Source organism: Aptenodytes patagonicus, chromosome 4 (genome assembly GCF_965638725.1).
Source record: "Aptenodytes patagonicus chromosome 4, bAptPat1.pri.cur, whole genome shotgun sequence".
Taxonomy (NCBI): Eukaryota; Metazoa; Chordata; class Aves; order Sphenisciformes; family Spheniscidae; genus Aptenodytes; species Aptenodytes patagonicus.
Genome location: NC_134952.1, coordinates 65,425,256 through 65,446,377, shown reverse-complemented (window position 1 = coordinate 65,446,377; position 21,122 = coordinate 65,425,256). Strand labels below are relative to the sequence as shown.

Genomic DNA, 21,122 nt, shown 5'->3' with positions numbered 1-21,122 from the left:
CCAGCCTGGCATGAGTCCAGGCTACCAAACCTTCCATCCTAATGGATAGAGCCCTTGGTACACAGTGCCAAAGTGATTGAGATCACCTCTCTTACTTCACAGGCGAGTAACAGCACTGTGGGAAGAATAGATTTAGAATAGACTATTTCTTTCGGAAGGGACCTACAACAATCATCTAGTCCAACTGCCTGACCAATTCAGGGCTGACCAAGTTGTAGTAAGTTATTAAGGGCATTGTCCAAATGCCTCTTAAACACTGACAGGCTTGGGGCATCGACCACCTCTCTAGGAAGCCTGTTCCGGTGTTTGACCACCCTCTCGGTAAAGAAATGCTTCCTAATGTCCAATCTAAACCTCCCCTGGCACGGCTTTGAACCATTCCCACATGTCCTATCACTGGATGCCAGGGAGGAGAGATCTGCACCTCCCTCTCCACTTCCCCTCCTCAGGAAGCTGCAGAGAGCGATGAGGTCGCCCCTCAGCCTCCTTTTCTCCAAACTAGACAAACCCAAAGTCCTTAGCCGCTCCTTAGACATTCCTTCCAGCCCTTTCACCAGCTTTGTTGCCCACCTCTGGACACATTCAAGGACCTTCACTTCCTTCTTAAATTGTGGGGCCCAGAACTGCACACAGTATTCAAGGTGAGGCCGTACCAACGCTGAATACAGTGGGATAATCACCTCTTTTGACTGACTGGTTATACTGTGTTTGAGGCACCCCAGGATGCGGTTTGCTCTCTTGGCTGCCAGGGCACACTGCTGACTCATATTGAGCCTGCTGTCGACCAGCACCCCCAGATCCCTTTCTGCAGGGCTGCTCTCCAGCCACTCCTCTCCCAATTTATACTTGTGCCCAGCGTTACTCCATCCCAGGTGCAGAAACGGGCACTTGGACTTGTTAAATTTCATGTCATTAGTGACTGCCCAATGCTCCAATCAATCTAGATCCCTCTGCAAGGCCTCTCGTCCCTCAAAAGAGTCGACGGCACCTCCCAGTTTGGTATCATCAGCAAACTTGCTAATGGTGCATTCAACTCCTGCATCCAGATCGTTGACAAATATATTGAACAGAACTGGCCCTAGGACTGAGACCTAAGGAACACCGCTGGTGACTGGTCACCAGGCAGATGTAGCCCCATTCACTACAACCCTTTGAACCCTGCCCTTCAGCCAGTTCTTCACCCAGCGCACTGCGTACCTGCTCATCTCACAGTTGGGCAACTTGTCCAGAAGGATGCTGTGAGGAACAGTATCCAAAGCCTTACTAAAATCCAGAAAGACTACATCCACCTCCTTGCCTTCATCCACTAGGCGGGTGACCTTATCATAGAAGGATATCAAATTAGTTGGACAGGACTTTCCCTTTGTGAACCCATGTTGACTGTGCCTGATGATTGCATTATTCTTTAAATGCCTTTCAATAGTACCCAGTATGATCTTCTCCATAATTTTTCCAGGAACTGAGGTTAGACTAACAGGTCTGTAGTTCCCTGGGTTTTCCCTCACGCCCTTTTTGTAGACTGGAATAACAGTGGCTAGCTTCCAGTCAGCAGGGACCTCCCCAGACTCCCAAGACCTTTGGCAGATGATTGAGCGGGGTCCTGCCGTAATATCCGCTAGCTCCTTCAGTACCCTGGGATGAATCCCATCAGGCCCCAGGGACTTGTGAACATTCAGCTGATACAGCCGGTCCCTTACAGTTTCAGTGTCCACAAATGGAAAGTCACTGTTCCCACACCTGTGGTCCTCCGACTCAGGGGACCGGGCAGCCCAAGGTCTATCAGTATTATTAAAGACTGAGGCAAAAAAAGCATTGAATGCCTCCGCTTTTTCTTCATCCCTATTAGTCAGGTGACAGTCTTCAACAAGTAGCAATCCAATGTTTTCTTCAGACCTCCTTTTGCTATTGACATACTTAGAAAAGCCTTTCTTGTTGTCTGACACAACACTGGCCAGTTTCAACTCTAATTGAGCTTCGGCCTTTCGTGTCTTCTCCCTGCACATATGAACCACAGCTCTGTAATCTTCCTGCGAAGCCTGACCTCACTTCCAGAGATCACACAATTTCTTTTTCCTCTTCAGCTCCACGAGGAGTTCCCTGTTCAGCCAAGCTGGTCTTCCGCCCCGCTTGCTTGACTTACAACACAGTGGGATTGCCTGCTCCTGTGCTTCTAAAAGGTGGTTCTTAAAAACTGACCAGCACTTGTGGACTCCTAAGCCCTCAAAAGCAGATTCCCAGGGTACTCTGCTAAATAGCCCCCTGAATAGCTTGAAGTTTGCTTTCTTGAAATCCAGGGTAGCAACTCTGCTGTCCTTTTTTCTCATTACACCAAAAATTTTAAACTCAACCATTTCATGATCACCGTGGCCAAGACAGCCACCTATCATCACATCTCCCACGACACATTTGCAGTCTGGAGGTTCCCTGGTTATATTTCTTCTTGCAATGGGAAGAAGCAGCAATGAAAGCATACAGTACAGCTTAGCTTCAAAAAGCTGCATGTCTTTTGTTTGCCTGCCCTTCTTCACACCAGCTGCTCCCCTCACTCACGCAACTGCTATCCTCATGTCCACCAGATCACACGGTGAGTGAGCATCAAACCAATTCCTGCCCTTTCATAAAGCCCTCGGACTCGCTGGGACTTGGTGCAGGTCCACAGAGGCTGCTTGAACAGAGTGGCCTGCAGAAATGGGGCCTTACCTGGAAGCAGCTGAAAAGGCAGGCGGTATGCACTACCATCAAACAGCCACGTTAACATGAGAAGTAACATACTATGCACATGTTGTTTTAAGAGGTTTGGGGATCAGAAGTTTAAATCATATTGTCATAATCACATTGCACTGGGTGTCAGGCATATAAATAAAATGTGTGCAAGACCCTGCCTTAGCACAAACCGGAGCCAGAATTATTTCTACTAATTGAGACCCTGGCTCAATATGTAAATCAAGATCTAAAATTGAAACAAAGCCATACACGGAAACAAAGTATAAGGATGTGTGTAAGGATGCCTAAACTCCACCCTGAAGTGATACTTGAAAATAAGGAAGTTCATGTCAAGGTTCATGATTAAACATATTTTACCCCCACGAGTCCTTCTCTATTCACAAATAGCAAGTCTAGGAGGGCATCTTTCCTTTTCACAGCAGTATGATATTGCCAGTTGATGTTTGGGAAGTTGAAATCTCCCATAAGGACAAGGGCTACCGATCCAGGGATTTCTCCTAATTGCCCATAGAATAACTCATCAGTGCTTACACCCTGGCTCAATGATCGGTAGTAGACACCCACTACAACATCTCCTTTGTTTTCCATCCCCCTAATCCTCACCCACATCATCACTAACTGTAAGGGCTGTACAATCAAACCTCTCCCTTACACATAGTGTGACTCCTCCACCTTGCCTGCCCTGCCTATCCCTCCTGAACAGCCTGTAGCCCTCCATCCCAACACTCAATTGTGGGACTCATTCCACCAAGTCTCACTAATACCAATGATATCGTAGCTCTGGGAGCTGACCAATGCTTCCAGTTCATTCTGTTTGTTTCTCATACTGCGTGTGTTGGTGTGCAAGCATTTCAGATACGCTCCTGAGCCCTCCATGCTCCCAGGAGCAGTGTAAATGTTCCCATTAGCATTGCCACCCTCTGGCGATGCCATGCCAACCCTTGGTTTACCTACTGCAGTCCTGTTGGTATCCCCTTCCCCTAGAATGCACCAGCTTTGGCATGCTTCTCTTCAACCTATTTCAACAAGCTAAAGAAGAGAAGAGGAAAATGCATTCACAGCCTAAGATTCCATTTCCTGGGTTGGGGTAGAATCTTAGCCATCAGTAGGAGCCCTTTTGGGATTCAGCAAGGAAAAGGATGGTGGCTGACCACATTCCAAGTAAGCATCCTTACAGCTAGCCCTGAGAAATGTGGGTTTGCTGTTTCACTTTCCACTGGGAGCTTCCTTTCTTATATCTTCCATTTGTTCCACTCTTTTCTGCTTTAGGAAGTGTTAAATTGGCCTCTACCTGACAAAACCAGGAATTTGGCTGCATGTCCCCCTCGACAAAAGGACATCCTGAAACCAGGGACGCTCAGGGGCTGTTGTTGTTCCCTGAGCCAAAGAATAGCACTTAACAAATGTGAAACATCACCACCACAAGGAGAGAAAGAAAAGAGTAACTCTGAACTGCTCTTAAGCTTCTGTGCTCCTGCACCTTCTGTCAGCCACTCTTCATTAGGTCTTTGTCTAAAGCATAGCCACTCATTCAGTATTCACTTAAGAAAACATTGTGATTGTGCCTACAGTGAAGTCACATCTTATTGTTAACCTACTGAAAGAGGATGCAAATCTTTCATTAAACCATAGCATGATACTTACTCTCTATCTATAACGAGGCACTCCACATCGTATTCATCTGCAATAACGTTTGCTGATCTGACATCATCACTAAGAATTGAAACAGATTAGAAGAATTCAGAAGCATATAAAAATCCTCAAAGTACCTCACATCATACTCATGGAGGGTCACAGCTGCTATAGGTGAAACCCCTTGAAGGCCTCTGCAGCCTGTATCTGGATTAATATTGCTGAACCAAATACCCAATTATAGCATTTTACTAGTCATTATTATTGTCTAGCACAGTATTTTTTCCAGTTTCAATAGGGTTTGCATCATGACTTCCTTTAGCAACCATCCAAGAAATTAGGATGAGATGTAATTAGCATTACATCAGGATTTACTACTCATTTCTGAAATGATCCTCAGATATAAAACATTCCAGAGACCAAACGATCCCTACTCAATCACCCACAAAAATATGTGCTATATGAGCTATTTGGCTCATAGGTCATATCTTCTCTGTACTCCTTTTCTCTGTTTTTTTACTATCATGGGCACCGGCACAGAAACAACAGCTCAGTCCAGTAATGATGGAACTTATCCGTGCTAGGAGTCATATAGAGCCTGGCACAACTTTTCATCACAGTTTTTACTGAAATATAAACAATAAGCAACAATGCAGAGAGGGCCAGCATTTGACTTTTTCAGGGAAAACCAAAGGTCAGTGACAGTGTATACTTTCAAGTTCTCTCTGAAAAAAAAAAAACAACATTAAGACAAATTCAGCCATTGCCTTCATCTGCTGACTTTACAATTAAAACAAAGATTATATTCAAAACAGCCATGAGTTGTATAATCTGACACATAGTGATGATAGAACAATTGAAATAGTATACATAGTGAATAAGACAATGTGAACTAACCTAATGAGAGCCTTTTCTCCAAAGTAATCTCCTTTATGTAGATTTTTAATCAGCTGAGGTTGCGAGTGATCTGCAGTACTTTGGGTAACTATCACCTGGAAAGTACAGGAACAAAAATTTAGCAAGGTAAGTTTCAAAGTATTGCATGGTTTCCCCTTTTCTGTGTATGTAATGCTTCAGAAAGAGTTACAAATATATATAATTACTCCCTCCTCTCAGAAATGAAAACCATCAAACATTCTCTACACCTCTCTGATTTTTGCCGAGATGGAAAAATGGATATATTCATTATTGCCCATCCCCCAACATTTTCTTCTCATACCTTTTAGAACAGAGCAAAATAAATCACTTTTTAATGAAAAACTGAAAAATACTTCAGTTCCAACAGTGGGCAGGCATCATATGAGCTTTTTGTCTTCTCAGCTAAACAGATAGCCTCCAGAAATATTAACTAATATTTCCCCCCTCAGGAAACTCCGCTTCCACAGTAGCACACGTTCTGCTGATGTCCACACCCATTAGCAAAAAACAACCCAGAGTATATCCAGACACAGACACATTTTGAACTTGAAACCCCTCCTGGAAGTTTATTGATGAAAATTCTCCTGATTTGATTCTTTAGAGTCCTGTGTCAGCCTCCAATGTAACAGCTGATGGATAAAGGCTGCTGCCTTACGCCTCTGGGACTAACAAACAAAAGGAATAGACCCTGCGTCACCTAGAAGGACACTCTCTGTTAAACCTAGGACTCCATTATTTCTTAGATATTTCACAAGTCTATGTTTTGCCCACCAGATATTGAAACATCCAGGAGAAGACATAGGATCAAATCTCATTTGCAAAAAATTGACTTTACATCTCTGCTACAGTGTCAAGAGGCTTCAGGACATACTTTAGTTACATTATAGTTAGAACAGTGTAACATGGGTTCATTGTGAATGAAAATTAGGCTCCCTGAATCTCTGAAATGCTGCTCCAGGCTTTTATCACAGTACTGTGAACTTAACAGCATCTTCAAAAACTCTCTGCACAGATTTCACTGAAGACCACACCCCTCAAGGTAGCTTTTGAAATACAGGTGTTTGTATATGTTACTTTGTGAGTTAGGTTTATTATATCTTACCTTTCCTTTTGCTATTATAAAGAAAGTATTTCCTTCTTCTCCTTCCCGAATAACATAATCTCCCTTGTGATAGTACTCCTGTTGGGGGGGAAGAGAGAGACAATATATCAATATATCATTAGCCTCTTTGAAAATTATGATTACTATGCAGAGTTCTTAATCCATCTGGATGTTCCCTTGATGTTTAACTTCCTATCTCCTGCATAGGTTGCATCCCATAATAATATGCAAGCATTCCACTATGTAAAGCATGGTGGCCAATCTGTAACATATCTTAATGCAGCAGCACGTTATTTGTTTAAAAAAATATTAACACTGGTATCATGCTTATGAAGCAGGGGAAAATGAGGAAAAAAAAATCAAAAGCTCTTAAAAGAGTTCTAAGTCAAAATCCCATTTCCAAAGAATTTTGGGTTTGACACCTCAGTAGAAATGCCTAAATCATCTATTGCAAGCTACCAAAGCACCAACTTTTCTGTCTCTGCTAAGGAACCCTGCCTTCATTACCTAATTGTTTAACTTTCAATCAAGCATTTTTTCCATGTTAACTTTCAGCTTTGTGATCTGTTCCTCATAAACAACCACCTCATTTTTTCTCCTCCAAGTGTTTCCTAAAAGTTGTCCCTTGCCGGGAATCCCACAAAAAAAAAAGTCACTGCTTAGGATACTGCTGTGCTAAGACCATTTGCCGTTTCACATAATCAACACCATGATCTCCTCATCCCCTTGTGCTATGGCCATGAATCACTCCATCTGCCTCCTCTGACTCGTTGGGACTGAGGCTCTGAGTTTTCTGAGGAACTTTTGTTCTCCATCTGCAGAACTGTTCCAAAACTGGGGTTCCTGCAGACTTTCGCTATACAAAAAGCATTAATAGTTACCACTGTTCTTGGAAAACATCACAGCTATGACTATATATCAAGCCTTTACCTCCAAAGGCTGCTGTCTAAGACACACAGATATTTGTCTGGTTTCATATGTTGAAGTCCTAAGGCCTTTTTCCCCTTATATTTTGCAGTGTATGTGGTCCAAGGCATAGGAAAGTATTACATATATTGGAAACAGGTAAACCGTGATTACCAAAAAAGAGTCAGAGACCTGGACAGCAACTTTGTGCTTAATCTTAATAAAGGCTAGATTATAGATCCTCTTACCTACTTGCTTGACTGCTTCGATGCCAAAGATATAACTTACTTTTATGCCACTAAATGTTATTATTTGCTGCCAACCTGGAATTCCACTCTGACCACTCCAAAAACACTGTCATATTAAAAAAAGCTTGGTTGTTTTTTGTTTTTGTTTTTACTTATTTATTCTTCTTTGTTATTTTGAATGCTTACTGAATACTATTTAGAAAAACTTAATAGTATCTTACCACCTCCAGGCAGTCCATGATCTTGGTTAATTTATCTTCAGGTAAGTTTTTCAGCAGGGACACACTTCCAGAAACAGAAATGCGAAACAAAAAAAAACAGAAGTAGTTATCATTAACGCTTTTTTCACGATCTCTTCTCATCTATACAATTTGTACATCAACATTTTATAACTAGCTAAACTGGTGGTGCTATACAAAACATAATATACAACTAAATCTTAATTTGGAAGGTTCAAGCATTGTCATATTTTTTTGTAGATAAACAGAACTCACACAACTTACAACTTAGAAATGTGGCAAATGTCAGTCAGTTTGTAAATCAACTTTGTATTCCAGTAGGGGAAAAAACTCTAGCGGGCACATGGACTAATTTCAATATTTGGACATAGAGAATCCATTAATTGCAAAACCAAGACATTATAGTAATCCAATAATATATTTTCAAATGCACTGCAGAGGCTGCAAAATCAGACAAAGGTAACAACTTCAGTACTACTTGGACAACTATTAAAAGAGAATCCAACTACAGTGATGACTTAGTGAACTTGCTGGTAAGAATGAAAAAACTTCCCATCCTGAGCACTCGGACTTGTAAAAGTTAGGAAATCATACAGCTCTCTAGCTACTCAGGCTCAGCAAAGAAGTATTTATAGAAATCAAAGATGGAGATGGATGCAAAAATACACAAGGCATTCTATGCATAGCCAGGCTTGAGAAGCCATAACAGAATGGTCATTCTTTGTTAAAGAAAGAAAATATGAAATCAGCTAATTATGGTTTGGAACCTCTAATTTGACCTTCTTCCTAAGGAAAAGCACTGTACAACTCTCAGTGTTCCTTGCAGGAGAGAGGATTATTCTACTCTCTGCAGATTTCATAGTAATTTATGTTGGAATGAGTTCATAAATTAAGAGACACATGCAATTCCCATATTCAAGTCTTCAAGGGATGAGGAATATTCCTTAATCTACTCCAGCAGCAAATTAACTTCTAGTTGGAGGATTTATTGAACTCTATTTATTTAATATATTGTTTTAACTCCTAGCCATGTAACCTTTCTATACATTTGTTCCATTATTTAAAAGCATTCAAGCACCTGTTGCTGTTTCCTTATGCAATACAGGAGAAAAACAATCAAAATGAGAAAAATTATTTTGTGAATCCTAAAAAAATCAAGAGAGGCAGTCAGGTTTTTGAGGCCCTTTGCATTAAGAGTGCCTCTTTCTCTCTCTCTTTATAAGATAGGTTCAGTATTGTTGTGCACCTTAGGAAGTAGCCCAAACCAGTATTAGAAATAGAAATGCATTATATTTACCTTCTAAGGAAGTTTCTGTATTGCTCTTGTCTTGTTTGTGCTGTCACTCTCATGATATTTTGAAACACTTCTCTGTCCAATGCCCATGTTTTAACATTGGTGATTGCTTTAAGAAAACAAAACCCAACAACAAAATCAACAATGTTTCTGAATTATTTAATGGAAGATATTACAGTATCAGGTCATGGTACAAGACAGACTAGCTCTTTCAAAATGCCCAAGGCCAAATTTTAAAATATCCAGCACCTACTGCAATCAGCCTTTTAAAAGAATCAGCTCCCACTTAAACAACGCTCACTAAAGTAAGGCATAGATTTCCAAATGGTTCCTCCACAGAGCACTTTCCATGCAACTCCACAGGCTGAGTAACCTTGAAAACCTAGCCATTTACTATGAGCACAAACAGGGCTGAACGCTTGTGAAGATCTACTCCTAATCATGGACAGTCATTGCACTCAAAAGCTGCTATGTAATCTGCAGTGGAGCTGATTTGAAAGAAACAAAAACTTGGCTGAAGTTTTTCAAAACTTATGAGGTAAATGTTGAATACTATGGCTTGGATCCATCTCTAATTCAGATTACATGCAAATGTTTGTGATATATGCAGTAAGATAGAAATAACAGAGGTCAAGAAATAAATTTCATTTCATTTAATCCTGTGATCCTCACAGTCTTCCTCCAATTGTATAAGGGAATAAAGGGTAATCAAAACATTAATGTTTATCTTTCGAAAGGTAATAAAAATATTAATACAATAAGCATGCATAAGATCCAGCATCAAAGATGCAAACCACTACGCGGCCTCTGTGTGCAATCATTGATGCAACAGAACACATTGCACTTTTAATTTTTTTAAGCAAAATAATGCGATTCTATTTAATTTAATCTCTTCTTTTAAAAGATGCTACACCATATTCAGCAGTTTTCCTTCTGACGTAAGAAGGAACAAAACTGTTTTCTCTGGCATAAAGGAAAGCTACAGAAAAAATAGAGCAACTGATTTTCTCAATTTATCATAAACATAGAATCATTTTTACAGGAAAGAAAAATGCCAGATTTAAAATGATGCACAGTTATCGGACTTTGTACTTAACTCTGATATACACATATGCTCTTAACTACCATTTATTAAAATAGCTCAAAAAATATTTTGGATGCTGGAAGGGAGAACAAAGGTATTGCTTTGGTTTTGTTTTTCTCCTAAATAACATCTTTCAGTTTACTTTTCATGAAGAAAATATGGCAAGTATCCAAGCTATCGCGAATGCATTTCCTTTATCTTGCACCTTAACTAAATAAAGCAATTATCTAGCTAGAAAAAAGCCTGTAATCTCAAAGATGAGATAAAGAGAAATTCAGAAACATAGGAGTAAATCATGTTCCCAGTTTCAAATACAGCTACTGCATGTAAAGATGCTGCTGGGTAGCAGCAGCCATTGAAATGCTGTCTGGCTGAAGTCCTTCACTTGTCAGTTTTCAAAGACCGCAGGTAAAGGGTGTCACTAGATCCAGCATCAAGAAAAGGTTTTCAAATATGTATTTACTAGTCATGCTCAGTTATGGCATTGTACTGCTCTTCCACCACAACAAGAAACACAGGAAAGCTATTTGGGAGGAGTGGGTTTCTGCAGTGATTTTAAGTATTCAAACACCCTTTCTTGTCCATAATTGGACAATTCTTGTCCTACCTCAAAACCAATTAATGTTAACAAAGGTCTAAAGCAGCATGGCATCTTACTATGCAGAAACACCACTTTATAATGCTAATACTATACAGCAGGCAAAAAAGAAAAACAGGGAACATATTCAAGTAGAACAGCATGCTAGTAAGAAAAATAATCACATTATTGATGCTGTTCCGTTTATCAGGCAGCAACAAAAACAGATTACATCTAATCGCTTCCATCTGCACAGCCAGCAATGATTAAGTGCTTAAACTGGGTGCAGGAAGAAAGACCAGAAGCTTTTAAAGCAAACAACTTATTGTTTTATTCCATTTGCTCTTTTTTAAGTCAATATGAACTCTTCATACTTACTGCTGGTTCAAAGTTCCTGCAGATTTAGACAAGAACAGAAATTAGCCTTCAAACACAAGTAATATTTATGGAATGGTGGAGAGTGGAAAAATGATGAATTTAATCATATTGGGTCACTTACTGGTCTATCACAGAATAATTATGGCAGGTTAGAAAAGGAATCAAGGGGTATTTAACGGATGAATACCCAGTCTTATGCAGGCAGTGGGATATTTGTATCATAGCAACACTTAACAACTCCATCCTGGTCAGCCGGTAAACACAAAGCAAGAGCCAGTATTTGCCTCAGAGAGGCAGCACATCTCACCTAGAAGTTTCATCTCTCCCGCTACCACATTTGAGATCAAACTCAAATCTCCCGAGTGCCAGTCGCAAATGCCAGGTGCAAATGGATCTTGGCAAGACTCAGTAACTTAATGATACAGAACTAAAAGAAATACAAAAGCAACTAATTCCTACATATTTTATTTCCTCTTGAATTAGGCTTTATCTGCTCTATTAAAAATGCCATGGTTCTAATATCTTTTCAAACCCACTGTAATTTCAGCCTCAGGGTTGCATGTGACACAAGAACGTAAGAGCCAAAGACCATTGCTGCTACTAAATCATTCAACGTTAAAACATAATCCTTCCTTAGCAGTTAGTTTGGTACATATCTGGCTAACCAGCATACTTTGGAGATACCTAATTGTTTATCAAAGGTCATGCTAGAGATGGAATTATATTCATGGCATAGTATTATTAGAGTTCCCAAGCAGAAAGAACTCAAGGAAGGAAATGCGAGTTTACTGTAGGTAATCAGGACATGCAGACATCTATTAAATGAAAATGTCAAAGAAAATCTGGTTATAACAGGGACCTCACAAAAGTACATAGTTTTCTTTTTGAGAAACATTGTTATAATAACCCTTAGGTACCTTTCACAGAGGCTGTCCGTGTGCAGTTGTATAAAATGGCGAGTTCACCAAATGCCGTCCATACAGGTATTGAGGAGAGTAGTTTATTCTGCTGAAAGACTTCCAGACTGCCCTCTGTCAAAAATCATCAGGATAATAGGTATTAAAACTGAGCTCAACTGCACAGAGGAAGGGAAAACAAATCAATATATTTCTGGCTTCGCCACTCCCTGGAACACAGGAATGGGAGCAACGATGCAAACAGTGCTTTGAAACACAAGTACAAACCAGTAGAGACTTTTTTTTTTTTAAAGTATTGCTAATCTACAAATCTGCTCTGGAAGGGAGGGAAAGCTGAGAGAAAGCTTTTCAACACTAAAAAGGCCATGGAAAAGGGACATCCTAAATCCTGATGGGATAAACCTTTGCTATAACAAAACAGTCAGTACTGGTTCAGATAGCCTAGTGTGGTGTAGACAAACACGTCTTAAAATAGTGATCACAGGAGAAATTACTCATGAGGTTTGTTCATACATGTGTATGTGTATATATGTGCAGAATGCAAAGGAGAGGGCAGAAAAACAAAAAGCACATTAAATCTTCCTTTAAGAAATTGTCCTTGAGCCTACAAACCTAGCAAAAGTCAAAGAAAGTCTGAATTTCTTCACAGGTTATGGCCCCAAAAAACCTTCCCTTAAACATGTTCTGAAAGTTTGGCCCTCTTCTCTCCAAGGCACCCACTGACTCCTCAAAAAAGGTCTAATGTGCCAGAAAAATTTCCAGGTGCACAACTTCTTCCTCATATTTCATCTGTTTTTCAAAATGTTATCATTTTGTCTAGCAAGAACATGGCTACCCCATTACAAATCCTGCCTCCTCTTTCTCCCTGCACCATTTATGTTATCCTAACACAGCTACCATCAATTTTTCAAACTAACCCATCCATATGAAGACAGAAGACAGAAGATGTGCTTTCCAACATATACCAGTATGCTCCTGGCTTAAATACTCCTCCCTCAACAGAACATACTCCTTACAGCATGAACTCTAATTCATATGAGCCTCTGGGCCTTCTAGTGGTCCAGAATTGAAGTAGCATGCAAATTAATCACAAATACTGATCTTTTTTTAATGGTGAGATGATGAAAGAGAGTATTGCCACTAGGAGCAACTTTCAGGTGTTAAACTTGGGCTCCACTATGGCTGATCTGTCATTTGAGATTTGAGTGTAAGCACGGTAGCAGTCAGCACAGATGACTGCAGTGAGATTACTTCAGACTTGTTGGCAATATTTTAGGAAAGTCTTCTTATCCTAAAGCTTGTTTTCTGTTTTGTTGGGTTTTTTCCCCACAAAAACCAAGCAGCTGTTTTAAAAAAACTCTAAGCTTTGAGAACAGTAAACTCAGACCTCATCTCTCAATTTCCCATACACAGAAAACTGGTATAAGCTCTCATGATTGTTGAAAAGTAAGTTTATTTCAGAAGTGGCTTCACCATTGAGCAGTTTTCTGTATTTTAAATTATACCTGCTCTTCCTTTGGAGAAGAAAGGGTGGCTGTACCTACAACAGAAAGGATTTGCTGGCCTCTAGGCTTTCAGAAATGAAAGAGGTCACGAAATAGCATTAAATCAAGGTTCAAGTTTCTAAGGCACTTTTTGTTGCTCTCACTCTGTTTCATAAAAGTCACAGGTAAATTTGCATTGCCCTCAGCAGGGCCAGCATAAACAATTTAAGAGCACAAACATCATAATTTTGGTTTCCTGCAAAGACTTCTAAATTACTTTCCTGTTTCTTGCACTTGTGCATTGTATGAGTAAGCAGTATTCACCTTTGAGCACAAAAATGTGATTGCCCGGCTCTCCCTGTCTGATGACGTAGCTCCCTTGCTGGAAAGTCCTTTCATACATACATTCCACCATATCTCGGATCTGGTGAGGCTCCAGTCTCTTCAAGAACTGATTTTTGTTCAGGGCATTCGTGATAAGCTTCTTCTCACTGGTTTCAAACAAAAAACCCAAAGTTTAAAAGATCCAGCATGGTTGGGGTATATTATTCACCAGGCATTCATTCCTCTCAAGATGTTTCCTCTCATTTCTAACACTCATATGACCAGTACCACTGACAAATGTTACAATCCTTGCAATTAATATGCATCCCATTAGCTGTGCCACACTATGGCCTCTCTCCTCCTGTGTGACCCTGCCTGCAGAAAGCATCAGGTTAGATGTAAAAAGCCTCCCAGTAGAAGACATGCTCCACAGAAAGTTTTGCACTGTTTCTCACCATATTCTTTCCCCATTGCATGATTAGGATATATAGCCTTGCTTATCTGAAGGAAAGAAATGTTAAAGGTATGTCTTCACCTACCACTGCTTGTACAGGAATGGCAACTTGTTATAAAATCAGGTCCACTTTTCTAATATTCTAATCATTTTTCTAGTATCCAGCAAAAACGTAACACCGATGATAGTAATAAGGTTAAAGTCAACACTGATGGTACTAAGACCTCATCAAGAGTTTCTCCTTTGTGGTGAGGAAAGATGCAAGGAAAGAAAAGTATGCAAAAACATGATTAACAAGTGCTGCTATTTCTTAGGAGAATGTTAGAAGACATTGGTGGTGGGAAAAAATGAAGCAAGTTGTAAATGAATATGATTAAAAAAATGACTACAGAGAACTTCCCTTGCACCTGCAAAATAACATTGATCCTATGGCATTCCCTGTTCATAGCTACTAAGAAAATTTATGATCAGGACATGATTGCAAGGTCAGCTTGCAAAGTACCACAAGTACTTTGTTGTACAATGTTGAACATTGTCCCAAAATTCACAAAATAAGTCCAGGATCCAGGAGAGGTGTGTGTGGAGGTGGAGGGTTAGTGCTGATCCCTCCTGCACTGCTTTTTGCCCTCCATTCACCTCCCTGCAAAACTCTTCCTACCTCTGCTGTGCCCACTTCCTTTCCACACATGACAACAAACAGCATAAATGCTCCTACCTGAGTAAAAATCCTGTAGTAGTCTGCTCATGTGGGATGCCAAATATACTCTGTCTCCTTAAGAATGACCAGACATGAGAGAATCTTCCCAAAGCAGGCCCTTTCCTCTACTGCTTTTAGGAATTTTTAGGGTATAATCAGAAGTAAAAATATAACACAAGGGCTTGTGGATATAGGTATGCAGCCGTTACTGCTGACCTCTTAGCTTTCTGAAATTCAGCATTCAGGGAAATAAATGTATATCACACTTTGGTGATGCTATAGCAAACTACAGCCACCCTGAGTTGTTTTGTTAAAAAGTCTTTAGAAAAGCTTCAGGGTATCCCAAAAAGCCAGACAAAAGGCAGGTAAAGCAGGCACATCAGTGATCAAGGACTAGCCTGTCAGGGCCCTGAGGGCAGTAATAGGCTTTAACTACCTAATCAGCCTCACTTGGGACCACCCATGCATCCTCTGCCCATTGGCCTGCATACTCTATTTAAGCTCAGGTCTGGGCATTCAATTCCTGCCTGAGCTATGTTATAGAAATAATTGATTTTGGTTTTGTCTTCTGGATGCGTATTGGCCCAATATTGTAAGTACTTTGGTTTTGTCTCTTGGTTACAGCTTGCATCTGATTGATCTCTTTTTCTGTGGGACTCCTGGTGGACCCTGTTGTCACCACCCTGCTCTGCCTACCCTGTCCAGACCTTGTGCGATGGTGCCCTGGTTAGTGAGGGCATTGTCTGTGTTGTAGTCAGCCCTGGTTCACTTACTCTTGTGGAGCAACCCTGGTTTTGCTGCTCCCTGAGACAGAGCCTCTGTGTCATTTCCTGCAGTAGTAAGTACATATAAATGGGTAAGTTGTAAAGACAAGAACAGTCTGTTTGAGCTGCTGGTGGAAGAGCCCAGTGGTTGGATTTTAAGAAGAAGAAAATGTGGAAAATCAACAGTGGATGAATCCACTGATAACGACTAACCAACTGAGACAAAGCTGGCTATACATACATACTGGGCAATCTGTGAGTTCTGATTGACTTGTGTAAGTTCTGGGTCAAGGGCTTCCTATAAAGCAGTGCCTTGAATCTATGCCAGAAATTATTGCAATTAAACAGCTGCTGCACTGATGGAGCTTTTACAGACCTACTGAGTAGTTTTCCTTTGCTGCTGAAGTGAAAGATAAATTCTGCCTTTAAGTCCCCATGTTCCTAATATGCATGTGTAATGAAGCTGCATACCAAAATAAACACCTGTGCTGGTTTTGGCTGGAGTAGAGTTAATTTTCTTTATAGTAGCTAGTATGGGGTTATGTTTTGGATTTGTGCTGGAAACAGTGTTGATAATATAGGGATGTTGTAGTTACTGCTGAGCAGTGCTGACACAGAGTCAAGGCCTTTTCTGCTTCTCACACCACCCCACCAGCGAGTGGGCTGGGGGGGGCACAAGAAGTTGGGAGGGGACATGGCTGGGACAGCTGACCCCAACTGGCCAAAGGGATATTCCATACCATGTGACGTCATGCTCAGCATATAAAGCTGGGGGAAGAAGAAGAAATGGGGGGGACGTTCAGAGTTATAGTGTTTGTCTTTCCAACTGTTATGCATGATGGAGCCCTACTTTCCTGCAGATGGCTGAGCACCTGCCTGCCGATGGGAAGTAATGAATGAATTCCTCTTTCTGCTTTACCTGCATGCGTGGCTTTTGCTTTACTTATTAAACTGTCTTTACCTCAACCCATGAGTTTTCTCACTTTTACTCTTCTGATTCTCTCCCCCATCCCATCAGGGGGGAGTGAGTGGCTGTGTGGTGCTTAGTTGCCAGCTGGGGTTAAACCACGACAACACCCTAACAGCTTTCTGAGGCACTTAAGGCCCACTTGTGCTTGTATTCATAAAACAATGCAAGGTTATAATCAAAACTAGGTTATGTGGGAAAATGTCCTGAGGAAAACCCAGGAATGAACAATTGGTTAAGGCAAGTAAGTAGACTTATAATGTTACTAGCTATATAATGACTGAAAATAATAAAGGTAACGAGATGAGGCAAGAAAATAAAATCAAGTAGCTATGGTGAGGGCTCTGTTTAGAAATAGAGATCATAACTTAACCCTGTTGCTTTCAGCAGAAGCTATTAGAATATAAGCTCTAACTTCGTTTTCTGCTAAAAACAACCTTGCTTGTTTAATTCATCCTGGCCTGCATCATGCATACAATACTGCAATAAAAATACAGTAATGGCTCATAAACTGATACTTAAAATGAGCACTAAAGCTTCCAGAACTGCAGAATAGGAGACTATGCTATTTTCAGAAAGCGCAGTTGGCCACAGAGCAAACGACACATGAGTATCATAACTATGGCTCAGGCTCTTGAATCAGTTGCTCACTTCATGGGCATCCAGCACAATATCTAACAGTTTTCTCTCCGTTGTTTTCCTCATCTTCTCCTATACCTGCCCAAGTTTTGAGAACTGCTCCTGGAAATATCTAGATTTCCTGAAAGGATAGAAGCCATTTAATCCCATACTTGTGCCAGTCACTGTCCTGATGAATACTACTAAAAGGCTAAAAAAGAGGTGCATAGCTCCACACAACTGATCTGGTGTTGAGGTATTTCTTGGTCCCACCACTAATAGGACATTTCTTCACTGCCCGGGGCCAGCTTTGCCATAGCATCCTTCTCCAGGCTTTGTTCCCCTCCCTGCTGTTAGCTCTTGTGGAAATGTTCCCCTTGCCCCTTTCAATACATTGCCAGTCAACCCCTAGAAATAGCACTTGACACTCTAAGAAGGGCTTTTTGTGAACAGGATTGGGAATTTATTCCCATCATAATATAGATGTCATCTCACAGGTACAAGGGTACAACATATACTTTGCAGAGCAATGCTTTCTCTTAATATACCTTTCTGCTACTAATGAGAGATTTTTTGGTTATCTGCTGACATTGACTGGTAAAAGACATCAGTGTCAAGTGTCAAGATAGTTCTTCCCCAATCAATAATGGCTGATAACAGAACTGGGTCATGATCCTGAGCCCATAATGGGAAGGGACTTGATATAGGCAGCTTAAATGCTGCTGATGGTGATAGCATGCTCTGGAAGGACACAGAAAAATGGAGAACCAGGTCCTACAGATACTGAGACACCTAGATTCTTAACACTACAAAGGATAAGAGATTAAAAAATTTTCCATTTAAAAGACTTGTTTGAGATCTGCTTTCATATACCATGTTCAAACTCTAAAATCTTCAGGCTTTAGTTAAGTTTTCAATGCTCAAACTCCCATTAAGGAAAAAATCATATTTTTGGAAACTGAGATGGATTTATCCAACTAGCTCAAGAGATGAAATATATACATGAGAAAACATCCACTCATATGGCATAGATCAAGAACCATTGAAAGCTTCTAAAACTTTCATTAAAATAATTCATGCTGAGATACTCCAAACAAAAGTATGGCACTGAAAACCCTGCTAAATGAATAGCATAAAAATTGTGCCATTTGTTTTACAAATGTTTCTAAAAGACTGGTAAGGCTCTGGACTCAATGCAAATTCAAGAACACAGCATGGAGCTTCCCTTCCTTCTGAAATAGCTCCTTTCACACCTGCGTAGCAACACTGTGCAGTTGTCTTATGCAGAAGTGGGGCTGCCTTAAGTGCTCTCTGTGTAAAGAGGAGACAGCTACTTCTATCAGCAACTCTAAACACTTCTGTAGACACAGTTAGGCTAAAGGATCAGTATTTTTTTAATTACAGTGGACAGAATTCTGTAGACAGTGAAGGTTAGACTTTGTCCTTACATGTATGCCAACTGTCTGAATTTGACCTATTACAGTATTTACAGCCCAGGTAAGGAAACCAAATGTTTGCACCTTCCAGCATTTGGTTGTCTCAATAGCAAGGTGATGGTGGCTTAACCAAGTGCATGTGTATCACAGGCTTATCTAACTGAGAGGCATAGTAGTGCTATCTCTAAAACAGTTTTGTGGTGGTTTTTTTCATCTGTTTGCTTCCAACGTATTTAGAAGATCAAATGATACTTTGGCCACTATCGCATCAAAAGATATATCTGCCCCCACCCCAGAAGTCTAAGCAAGATCTTTCACTATTACTTGATTTGTTGGAGAAAGCCTAAATTCTTCCCTCTGTGACTATAATGTATGTTGGTTTATAAAATACATTTTCTATAAGGCTAATTTAAAAAAGCAGTCTGTCCAGGTCTAAGAGCTGTCACAGAGCAGCATCTAATGTTAAGCTGTCTGTGGCAGGAAAAATATGGTAACTTGCAAATGACAAATACTTTGGGTATAATCTTCAAGATTTTTTTTAAAATTGATTATGCCACAGGAATTGAGGTTTCATTAGTATCTTGCATATGTATTAAGTCACCCATACTTTCTGTACTGTAGTCCAAGATGTCTAAAGACATGCTGTAATACAAGACCATATTCCGCTATTTAATTGTCTTCCTGAATACTACTACTCCCATGCTCTTGGACCTACATGTAAAACACAGGAAGATTGCCACTATATTTCCTACCAAGAGCTAAAGGTGGAAAATGGCTAATTGCAGAAAATTAAGTTTAAAAACACTGGGTAAAATATGAAGTTGAAGATAAGTTTAATATTCTAAGAAAATAATTTTTAATGTCTGGAATGATCTATTGAATACTTAGGATACCCTAGAAATCACTTTTTCTTAATTCTAGCCCCTCTGATGATTTACTATTCATGAGATCAACTGTAAGACGATGGGGAAATGAAATGATTTGGGTTGGAAGGGACCTTAAAAGATCATCTAATACAATGCCCCAGCCATGGGCAGGGACATTTTTCACTACCAGATCAGGTTGCTCAAAGCCCCGTCCAACCTGATCTTGAACACTTCCAGGAATGGGGCATCCACAACTTCTCTGAGCAATCTGTTCTAGTGTCTCACCACCCTCATCGTAAAAAAAAAAAAAAAAAAGCTTCTTCCTTATATCCAATCTAACTTACCCTCTTTCAGTTTAAAACTGTTGCTGCTGGTCCTGTCACTACAGGCCTTGGTAAAAAGTTTCTCTGACTTTATTATAAGCCCTCTATATATTGAAAGACTGCAATAAGGCCTCCCCAGAGGCTTTTCTCTAGGCTGAACAACCCCAACTCTCTCAGCCTTTCTTCATAGGAGAGATGTCCCAGCCCTCTGATTTTCACAGCCCTCCTCTGGACCCACTCTAACAGGTCCATGTCTGTCTTGTGCTGCAGCCACCAGAGCTGGACACAGTACTCCAGGTGGAGTCTCAAGAGTGGTGTAGAGGGAAAGGATCACCTCCCTCAACCTGCTGGCCATTCTTCTTTTTATGCAGCCCAGGATACAGTTGGCTTTCTGGGCTGCAAGCGCGCGTTGCTGCCTTATGTTCAATTTAACATCCACCAGAATCCCCAAGTCCTTTCCTGCAGGTCTGCTGCAAGATATGTTTTTCTTCAGTCATAATCCTGAATCCCATGAAAGATGTTTACATGAGCTCTTTAGTCAGTTAAAACTCATATTTATGTTAAATTAATATTTTAGTATTAAAAGTTGAAGATTTGGTTGCATGTCCAAAATTGGTTTTACTTAGTTTTGCACTGAAGCTTGAGGAGCAACTTCATTTTTTGTATAGAACATATGGCAAACTCTCTAATGCTAATTGCTCTGACCAAGTTGGTACACTTCCTAGCACTAGATAATCAAACAAATGATGAGTTCCACTTCACTCTCAAATTACTTACTCTAAGGACAATAATTAGCAGACAAATCCAAGTTTAATGGCAATCGTGGAAGACAAGAATTCAAATGAAAATTCAAGAATGTGCAAGTACTGAAAAGAAGAAAACAAAGGTACAAACAGAATCATAGAAAAGCTGGAAATGGTGGGGAGGAGAGGGGAGGATGGTGTGCTCTTACTGCCAATGCAGTGCATACTTAAGCAGTCAGTTTTTTCCAGAGGAGTAAGTATCAGAATAAATTTAGGAATACTGTTTTCTAAATTGTTATGACTCTATGGGTTCCTCAGCAGTAACAATGACAATCTCTGAACCAGATTGCAAGAGATGAAAGGAGGGAAAAGGAAAAGAACTGCTCCTTTATCCTGTTATGTTACACTAAATCTTTTAGAAAGACAA

At 40.3% G+C, this 21,122-nt stretch overlaps 1 protein-coding gene and 1 long non-coding RNA gene across 5 annotated transcripts in view; one reads left to right on the top strand and one right to left on the bottom strand.

Annotated features, from left to right (window-relative positions):
* Window positions 1-21,122, top strand: part of LOC143159715 (uncharacterized) — a 71,693-nt gene that overhangs the window by 40,407 nt on the left and 10,164 nt on the right. The gene's annotated exons all lie outside the window — the stretch shown is intronic.
* Window positions 1-21,122, bottom strand: part of PRKG2 (protein kinase cGMP-dependent 2) — a 31,784-nt gene that overhangs the window by 8,731 nt on the left and 1,931 nt on the right. For all 3 annotated transcript variants that reach the window (XM_076336972.1, XM_076336973.1, XM_076336974.1), the window contains 7 exons: window positions 13,828-13,994; window positions 12,020-12,133; window positions 9,067-9,172; window positions 7,752-7,815; window positions 6,377-6,454; window positions 5,254-5,348; window positions 4,369-4,437 (listed from right to left, as the gene is read on the bottom strand). In XM_076336972.1, the coding sequence (XP_076193087.1) occupies window positions 4,369-4,437; window positions 5,254-5,348; window positions 6,377-6,454; window positions 7,752-7,815; window positions 9,067-9,172; window positions 12,020-12,133; window positions 13,828-13,994 (693 nt within the window). The remainder of the gene's footprint in view (window positions 1-4,368; window positions 4,438-5,253; window positions 5,349-6,376; window positions 6,455-7,751; window positions 7,816-9,066; window positions 9,173-12,019; window positions 12,134-13,827; window positions 13,995-21,122) is intronic.